Here is a 9,801-nt window from a genome sequence, read left to right as displayed (position 1 = left end):
ACCCTCTTTATAACACGCATGTACAAAGCACACGCACAGATTCAAAGAGTACATGCAAAGATTACACACACAACTAACACAGATGCACAGAGTGAGAGAGTGCATGTAAAAATATATGCAGAGAATATGCAAAGATACACCTAGAACATACAGAGACCCCACTCAAAGGTACGCACACATAATATATACAACAGTACAATGCTGGACTGCACAGGGGGGCTGATCTCCACTGATGTGGCGTGTGTATACTAGTGCATCCCGTGGTCTCCGTGGTACCCCCTCACTAACACCTCTGTGTCCCAGAGTCAGTGAGGGCGACCAAGGATGTGAGCTGGCGGGAGCTATACCTGCAGGCGTGTCAGCAGGCGGGCGTCGTGCCTGTCTCATACTTCCTCCGACACATGGATGAGACACACATGAAGCTGAATCATCATGGGCTGGGACCACGGGGAGCCCGCGCCATCGCTGTGGCACTGGTGGTAAGTGTCCCCAATGAGCACAATGAGCCTGATATCTCTAAGACTGACCAATGTAACACGCGAGTACTGCCTGGTGTGTCCCTGCAATGTAACGTGTGTGTACTGCCTGGTGTGTCCCTGCAATGTAACGCGTGTGTACTGCCTGGTGTGTCCCTGCAATGTAACACGTGTGTACTACCTGGTGTGTCCCTGCAATGTAACACGCGTGTACTGCCTGGTGTGTCCCTACAATGTAACAAGCGTGTACTGCCTGGTGTGTCCCTGCAATGTAACACGCGTGTACTGCCTGGTGTGTCTCTGCAATGTAACACGCGTGTACTGCCTGGTGTGTCTCTGCAATGTAACACACGTGTACTGCCTGGTGTGTCCCTGCAATGTAACACGTGTGTACTGCCTGGTGTGTCCCTGCAATGTAACACGTGTTTACTGCCTGGTGTGTCTCTGCAATGTAACACACGTGTACTGCCTGGTGTGTCCCTGCAATGTAACACGTGTGTACTGCCTGGTGTGTCCCTGCAATGTAACACGCGTGTACTGCCTGGTGTGTCCCTGCAATGTAACACAAGTGTACTGCCTGGTGTGTCCCTGCAATGTAACACGTGTGTATTGCCTGGTGTGTCCCTGCAATGTAACACGTGTGTACTGCCTGCTGTGTCCCTGCAATGTAACACGTGTGTACTGCCTGCTGTGTCCCTGCAATGTAACACGCGTGTACTGCCTGGTGTGTCCCTGCAATGTAACACGTGTGTTCTGCCTGGTGTGTCCCTGCAATGTAACACGTGTGTACTGCCTGGTGTGTCCCTGCAATGTGACACGTGTGTACTGCCTGGTGTGTCCCTGCAATGTGACACGTGTGTTCTGCCTGGTGTGTCCCTGCAATGTAACACGTGTGTACTGCCTGGTGTGTCCCTGCAATGTAACACACGTGTACTGCCTGGTGTGTCCCTGCAATGTAACACACGTGTACTGCCTGGTGTGTCCCTGCAATGTAACACACGTGTACTGCCTGGTGTGTCCCTGCAATGTAACACGTGTGTCCCTGCAATGTAACACACGTGTACTGCCTGGTGTGTCCCTGCAATGTAACACGCGTGTACTGCCTGGTGTGTCCCTGCAATGTAACACACGTGTACTGCCTGGTGTGTCCCTGCAATGTAACACGTGGCTACTGCCTGGTGTGTCCCTGCAATGTAACACGTGTGTACTGCCTGGTGTGTCCCTGCAATGTGACACGTGTGTACTGCCTGGTGTGTCCCTGCAATGTAACACGTGTGTACTGCCTGCTGTGTCCCTGCAATGTGACACGCGTGTACTGCCTGGTGTGTTTCTGCAATGTAAGACGTGTGTCCCTGCAATGTAACATGTGTGTTCTGCCTGGTGTGTCCCTGCAATGTAACACGTGTGTTCTGCCTGGTGTGTCCCAGCAATGTGACACGCGTGTACTGCCTAGTGTGTCCCTGCAATGTAACACGTGTGTTCTGCCTGGTGTGTCCCTGCAATGTAACACGCGTGTACTGCCTGGTGTGTCCCTGCAATGTAACACGCGTGTTCTGCCTGGTGTGTCCCTGCAATGTAACACGTGTGTACTGCCTGGTGTGTCCCTGCAATGTAACACGTGTGTACTGCCTGGTGTGTCCCTCCAATGTAACACGTGTGTTCTGCCTGGTGTGTCCCTGCAATGTAACACGCGTGTACTGCCTGGTGTGTCCCTGCAATGTGACACGTTGTACTGCCTGGTGTGTCCCTGCAATGTAACACGTGTGTTCTGCCTGGTGTGTCCCTGCAATGTAACACGTGTGTACTGCCTGGTGTGTCCCTGCAATGTAACACGCGTGTACTGCCATGTGTGTCCCTGCAATGTGACACGTGTGTACTGCCTGGTGTGTCCCTGCAATGTAACACGCGTGTACTGCCATGTGTGTCCCTGCAATGTAACACGTGTGTTCTGCCTGGTGTGTCCCTGCAATGTAACACGTGTGTACTGCCTGGTGTGTCCCTGCAATGTAACACGTGTGTACTGCCTGGTGTGTCCCTGCAGTCCAACACATCTGTCACTCACCTGCACCTGGAAGATAACTGGATCGAGCCTGAGGGAGTCAGTGACCTGGTGGCGATGCTGTGCGAAAACTGCTACATACAGGAGCTGGTACTGCACACCTGGGGCGATGGGGCGCGGGCTGCGATGGTGCACACCTGGGGCGATGGGGCGCGGGCTGCGATGGTGCACACCTGGGGCGATGGGGCGCGGGCTGCGATGGTGTACACCTGGAGTGATAGTGCGCAGGCTGCGATGGTGCACACCTGGAGTGATAGTGCGCGGGCTGCGATGGTGCACACCTGGAGTGATAGTGCGCGGGCTGCGATGGTGCACACCTGGAGTGATAGTGCGCGGGCTGCGATGGTGCGCGGGCTGCGATGGTGCGCGGGCTGCGATGGTGCACACCTGGAGTGATAGTGCGCGGGCTGCGATGGTGCGCAGGCTGCGATGGTGCATGGGATGCGATGGTGCACACCTAGAGTGATATTGCGTGGGATGCGATGGTGCACGGGTTGCGATGGTGCACACCTGGAGTGATAGTGTGCGGGTTGTGATGGTGCACACCTGGAGTGATAGTGCGCGGGCTGCGATGGTGCGCGGGCTGTGATGGTGCATGGGATGCGATGGTGCACACCTAGAGTGATATTGCGTGGGATGCGATGGTGCGCGGGCTGCGATGGTGCGCGGGCTGTGATGGTGCATGGGATGCGATGGTGCACACCTAGAGTGATATTGCGTGGGATGCGATGGTGCACGGGATGTTCATGGTGCATGGGATGCAATGGTGCACGGGGTGCGATGGTGCACAGGATGTGATCACTGCTTCTCTCTGCCCCCAGAATCTTTCTAACAACCGCCTGGGTGTGCGAGGGTCCGAGGTGATCTCCAGGATGCTGCTGGACAACGTCTCTCTGAAATGTGTCAAACTCGCACGTAAAGTTCCTCCATTTCCATTTCTGTCTCTGTGTGCCCCCCTCCCTCAGTCACTGTGTGCCCCCCCTCAGTCACTGTGTGCCCCCCTCAGTCACTGTGTGCCCCCCCTCAGTCACTGTGTGCCCCCCCTCAGTCACTGTGTGCCCCCCTCCCACTGTATGCCCCCCTCTGTCACTGTGTGCCCCCCCTCTGTCACTGTGTGCCACCCCTCTGTCACTGTGTGCCCCCCCACTGTCACTGTGTGCCCCCCCCACTGTCACTGTGTGCCCCCCCTCTGTCACTGTGTGCCCGCCCCCTCTGTCACTGTGTGCCCGCCCCCTCTGTCACTGTGTGCCCGCCCCCTCTGTCACTGTGTGCCCGCCCCCTCTGTCACTGTGTGCCCGCCCCCTCTGTCACTGTGTGCCCGCCCCCTCTGTCACTGTGTGCCCGCCCCCTCTGTCACTGTGTGCCCGCCCCCTCTGTCACTGTGTGCCCGCCCCCTCTGTCACTGTGTGCCCGCCCCCTCTGTCACTGTGTGCCCGCCCCCTGTCACTGTGTGCCCCCCCTCTGTCAATGTGTGCCCCCCCCCTCTGTCAATGTGTCCCCCTGTGACGATAGTGAGGGTTTGGCCCGGGATTAACGGGGTTACTCCCCAAGGGCCCCCCTCTACCCTCGCCAGGGAGACAAGGGGTTAACTGGGCTGAGGCCCAGAACTATGACTTAACCCTTGTTAAATAACATGAAAATGCTTATTCCCCTGTGTAAATGATGTTGTTGCTGGATCAGGGTCTGCATAACCCACCCACTGGGACTTAAGGGGTTAATCTTATATGCAGTGCTGAATAAACTGTTACCTGAAAACTGGTAATTTGGTAACTGAGTAAGCCAGGACCCTGAGCCTTGGGGTACAGCCTCCGGGTCACCCCCCAAGTACACACATATTAAAAATATAACTTTGTCATAAGAGGGACATATATTTTTGATAAAGTGACTTTTTGCAGTTTTTGAAATACACAGGCAGAATGCTAATAATGGTGTGCTAATGTACAGGCAGAATGCCTGTCTTTGTAATGCGTAAGGAGCCAAATGGTGCCTCATATGAGTATTCACTGGAAGTGTATATCAACAGAGAGGTGTGATACATCGCCCTGATCAATAGGTAACTGACCTAATTGGTTATGCGAAAAGCAAAAGCCCACTTCAAAAGGTTTATTGACGTGGCCAGTAGGATGCTAAATAGGATATCCTGCTAGATTTGAGCCTGGCTTCCCAGGGGAATTGTTTATGCGGGAAGCAGGCAAAAGGAAGGGAAGGGTTTGTTATTCACACCTTCCAGCAAAAGGTATTCCCCAACAGGATATCAAAAGTGAGTAACTTTATTAAATATAAGGATACTATGAGATGTCCTTGGCTGAACCGGCTAAGAATTACATAAGTGTATTGGCGAGAGTAAGCCGATCTTGGGAAGTCTAAACATTGAATATGTAACTGCTGCTAAATGCCAGATATTAATATCTCTATTAATGTTCATATTACAATGTAATTTTTGGTCTTCCTACGAGCGTCAGGTGTCCCAGAATGCAGTAATATATCTCACCTGACTGTATGTATTACGGAGCGGAAGTTATGCAATGATTTGCAGTAAATATGAACTTTTGGTTAAGTCTGAGACCCCCCAGAGTTCTACTGCAGATGTGCCAGCTAGCCGGGGGGCCTGTCCTAAAATGTGTTCCCCCACCAAAGATTGGCTGGAGATAATTGCAAACCAATCCCAGGGTCTTAATGTTACAGATAGAGGGACAAAGGGTTTATAACCTGCTGTTTCCCATCTATCCTTTGTCTTCGTTTGCTGAATGATTTCCTGATTGCTGGATGAAACTGCCAGTTCAGATGGGACTGTTTTCATTATTTTCATCTTTTACGTAAGTGTCTATATTTTGCCTGTTATTGTATAATCTGTTGTGTTCACCTTTATCAAGGAATAAAATCACTTTATTATATCTTAAGTCTCGTCCCAGTTCAAACCCAGGTATATATATATTTATATATATAGTTTTTGGTGTACAATTACAGCCTGTCGCAAGCTCTCGTGACAGGCTTGTAATTAACTGGTGGCAGCGGCGGGATTGAACTGGACCTGGATTACAGTATTCTGCGGGGTACTGTGATCCAGTGGGAACTTGATGGTAATTGCAAGTTCCTGGGACTAAAGATATTGAACACACAGTGTACAACATATAACACAAGATATGGCACCTCCTCACTGTTCCCCTACTTGTGAGAAGCATTTCCTCCAGAACCAAAGTGCCGGCCATCCGTCTGACTGGAGCCAGGCACTGAGACCAGAGGAGTGCATCAAGTCGGCGCAGGGAGCAGCAGCCAGCAAGGCTGAGAGAGAGACAGCAATGGGTGAGCATGAAACCCGGCAGGCTGAGCAAAGATCCACAGCTGCAGCTGCTGTAACCATCACACCGCCCGGAGAGCAGGGAAGGGACCCAGCTCCGGGACGGCAGAGACTTGTGGAGGGGGCGGGTGGTCTTGGAAACCACGGCAGTCTTGCACCAGGAGAGGTATTGGCCGCTGCGGCGGCCAGTCCATTTTTCCCAGAATTGCTGGCCCTGTTGTTGGCGCAGGAAGAGATGTCCCAAGCAGAGCGGCTCGAGCAGCTGAAGCTGGCGATGATCCGACTCGCTTATCCCCTCCCAGAGCCCGGCGCTCCAGCAACTCCGCTCTGGACTTCATTGCCCCTTGCTGGGGTTAGTCCACCGGCGGCGGAGAAGCCCTGGAATGAGCCCGGCGCTCAGGCAACTCCGCTCTGGACTCCGTTGCCCCTTGCTGGGGTTAGTCCACTGGTGGCGGAGAAGCACCGGCAGTCGCTGCGGCACTGCCAACAAATGGGCCACAATAATGCCCAGTGCGCTGACCGTGCGCGGTCAGGCGAAGAAGCCCCTCAGGGCCAACACTCACGAGCTGCGGAAAAGATGACCCAGTTAGCGGCATCCTCTGATGGCCCCCGCCCAGCCAGGGCGACAACCCTCCGCGGGACGTCTCCTGGAGAACCTGGACGGGCTGCATCAGCAACAGCGGCGGAGAGCAGCGGCCATCCACCTGATCCCGGCGGAGAACCAGCGGCGGCGGCAGAGAAGACGCCGCCACTCCGGCATCCTGCCGGCGGCAGTTTTATTTGGTGGGAGGGACAGGGTTTGCGGGAGGGGGTTATTTTACCAAGTTTGCATGGAGCTGAGTTCCTCCACAAAGACCTGGGACCCTTGTCCTGCACCGTTTTACCTGTACCCAACCCGGGCGCTGTTGCGGCAGCGGCCCGGCGCTGCCCAGCCCAGATGGGGCCGGCGGCGGCCGCTCCAGTCCCCCTGCAATTGGGACCAACGAAGGCGGCGGTCTCTGCGGGGACCAGCAAGGTAAGCCAGACCAAGTCGCAGACTGACTCTGACTTATGTTTCCCTATGACTGTACCCTGTTGTTTCACTATAGGGGTGACTGGGGGGTGGCAGGAGATAGGGGTACCAGGGGACGGGAAGGAAGGGCAGCAAGTGAGCCAGCCAGATTTCCCCATTACCTTGGCGGAGCGGCAAGGGGACCCTCAGTTAAGAGTCCCACTGTTGCAGCCTTGCTATGGGCTGGAGGTATCCGGGGTTGTGGCAAAGTTAGACCACCCCCAGATCACCTGCCAGCCAGGAGCTAAGGTGGGTGCATCTGCACCAGCAACCCTGAGCTCACCTCCGGTAATGGGGGCACAGCTTCAGGGAGAGGGGCTCGCCCCGTTAGCACCCAGCTCTAGGGTAGGATTGCCTGGGAGAGGGTTGGGTGGGCCAGTGGGAACCGGGGAGGGAAGGCAGCAAGTGAGCCAGCCAGATTTCCCCATTACCTTGGCGGAGCGGCAAGGGGACCCTCAGTTAAGAGTCCCACTGTTGCAGCCTTGCTATGGGCTGGAGGTGTTCGGGGTTGTGGCAAAGTTAGACCACCCCCAGATCACCTGCCAGCCAGGAGCTAAGGTGGGTGCATCTGCACCAGCAACCCTGAGCTCATCCCCGGTAATGGGGGGACAGTGTCAGGGAGAGGGCCTCACTCAGGTGTCCCTAGGACCCAGGTTAGGATTAGTTAGGGAGAAGCGGAGTGAGGGGAGGCTGCAGGTAGGTAGCCAGCATCAGTTCTCAGGGGAGGGGAAGGAAGGGCAGCTTGTAGGGCCGCCAGGCTTCCCCATTACCTGGGCAGAGCTGCAAGGGGACTCTCAGTTAAGAGCCCCACTGTTGCAGCCTTGCTATGGGCTGGAGGTACCAGGGGTTGTGGCACAGTTAGACCACCCCCAGATTACCTGCCAGCCAGGAGCTAAGGTGGGTGCATCTGCACCCGCAACCCTGAGCTCACCTCCGGTAATGGGGGCACAGCTTCAGGGAGAGGGGCTAGCCCCGTTAGCACCCAGCTCTAGGGTAGGATCGCCTGGGAGAGGGTTGGGTGGGCCAGTGGGAACCGGGGAGGGAAGGCAGCAAGTGAGCCAGCCAGTTGTCCCCATTACCCTGGCAAAGCCTCAGGGGGTGTCTCAGATCAGCAACCCCCTGTTGCAGCCTAGCTATGGGCTGGGGGTATCATGGGCAGGGGCCAGTTTGCGCCACCCCAGAGATACCTGCCAGCCAAGAGCTGAGGCGGTTGCATCTGGAGAGATGCCCCTGGGCTCATCCCCGGTAATGGGGGGACAGTGTCAGGGAGAGGGCCTCACTCAGGTGTCCCTAGGGTCCAGGCTAGGATTAGCTAGGGAGAAGCGGAGTGAGGGGAGGCTGCAAGTAGGTAGCCCGCAGCAGATCTCAGTGAGAGAAGGAGGGCTAGTGGTAGCCAGGGAGGGAAAGCATCAGGTAGTGACGCTAGAGTTTCCCGTTACCCTGGCAGAGCCCCAGGGGGTTTCTCAGATCAGCAACCCCCTGTTGCAGCCTGGCTATGGGCTGGGGGTATCATGGGCAGTGGCCAGTTTTTGCCACCCCAAGTTAATTACAAGCCTGTCACGAGAGCTTGCGACAGGCTGTAATTGTACACCAAAAACTATATATATAAATATATATATACCTGGGTTTGAACTGGGACGAGACTTAAGATATAATAAAGTGATTTTATTCCTTGATAAAGGTGAACACAACAGATTATACAATAACAGGCAAAATATAGACACTTACGTAAAAGATGAAAATAATGAAAACAGTCCCATCTGAACTGGCAGTTTCATCCAGCAATCAGGAAATCATTCAGCAAACGAAGACAAAGGATAGATGGGAAACAGCAGGTTATAAACCCTTTGTCCCTCTATCTGTAACATTAAGACCCTGGGATTGGTTTGCAATTATCTCCAGCCAATCTTTGGTGGGGGAACACATTTTAGGACAGGCCCCCCGGCTAGCTGGCACATCTGCAGTAGAACTCTGGGGGGTCTCAGACTTAACCAAAAGTTCATATTTACTGCAAATCATTGCATAACTTCCGCTCCGTAATACATACAGTCAGGTGAGATATATTACTGCATTCTGGGACACCTGACGCTCGTAGGAAGACCAAAAATTACATTGTAATATGAACATTAATAGAGATATTAATATCTGGCATTTAGCAGCAGTTACATATTCAATGTTTAGACTTCCCAAGATCGGCTTACTCTCGCCAATACACTTATGTAATTCTTAGCCGGTTCAGCCAAGGACATCTCATAGTATCCTTATATTTAATAAAGTTACTCACTTTTGATATCCTGTTGGGGAATACCTTTTGCTGGAAGGTGTGAATAACAAACCCTTCCCTTCCTTTTGCCTGCTTCCCGCATAAACAATTCCCCTGGGAAGCCAGGCTCAAATCTAGCAGGATATCCTATTTAGCATCCTACTGGCCACGTCAATAAACCTTTTGAAGTGGGCTTTTGCTTTTCGCATAACCAATTAGGTCAGTTACCTATTGATCAGGGCGATGTATCACACCTCTCTGTTGATATACACTTCCAGTGAATACTCATATGAGGCACCATTTGGCTCCTCATGCATTACAAAGACAGGCATTCTGCCTGTGCATTAGCACACCATTATTAGCATTCTGCCTGTACATTAGCACACCATTATTAGCATTCTGCCTGTGTATTTCAAAAACTGCAAAAAGTCACTTTATCAAAAATATATGTCCCTCTTATGACAAAGTTATATTTTTAATATGTGTGTACTTGGGGGGTGACCCGGAGGCTGTACCCCAAGGCTCAGGGTCCTGGCTTACTCAGTTACCAAATTACCAGTTTTCAGGTAACAGTTTATTCAGCACTGCATATAAGATTAACCCCTTAAGTCCCAGTGGGTGGGTTATGCAGACCCTGATCCAGCAACAACATCA

At 53.3% G+C, this 9,801-nt stretch overlaps 1 protein-coding gene across 3 annotated transcripts in view; it reads left to right on the top strand.

The window, feature by feature from the left end:
- LRRC74A (leucine rich repeat containing 74A) overlaps positions 1-9,801 on the top strand; it is a 30,262-nt gene that overhangs the window by 2,597 nt on the left and 17,864 nt on the right. For all 3 annotated transcript variants that reach the window (XM_075614695.1, XM_075614694.1, XM_075614693.1), the window contains 3 exons: positions 304-479; positions 2,518-2,625; positions 3,357-3,450. In XM_075614695.1, the coding sequence (XP_075470810.1) occupies positions 304-479; positions 2,518-2,625; positions 3,357-3,450 (378 nt within the window). The remainder of the gene's footprint in view (positions 1-303; positions 480-2,517; positions 2,626-3,356; positions 3,451-9,801) is intronic.

Source organism: Ascaphus truei, chromosome 9 (genome assembly GCF_040206685.1).
Source record: "Ascaphus truei isolate aAscTru1 chromosome 9, aAscTru1.hap1, whole genome shotgun sequence".
NCBI classification, from domain to species: domain Eukaryota; kingdom Metazoa; phylum Chordata; class Amphibia; order Anura; family Ascaphidae; genus Ascaphus; species Ascaphus truei.
The sequence above is the reverse complement of the archived record's forward strand: the minus strand, read 5'-3'. Positions and strand labels throughout refer to the sequence as shown.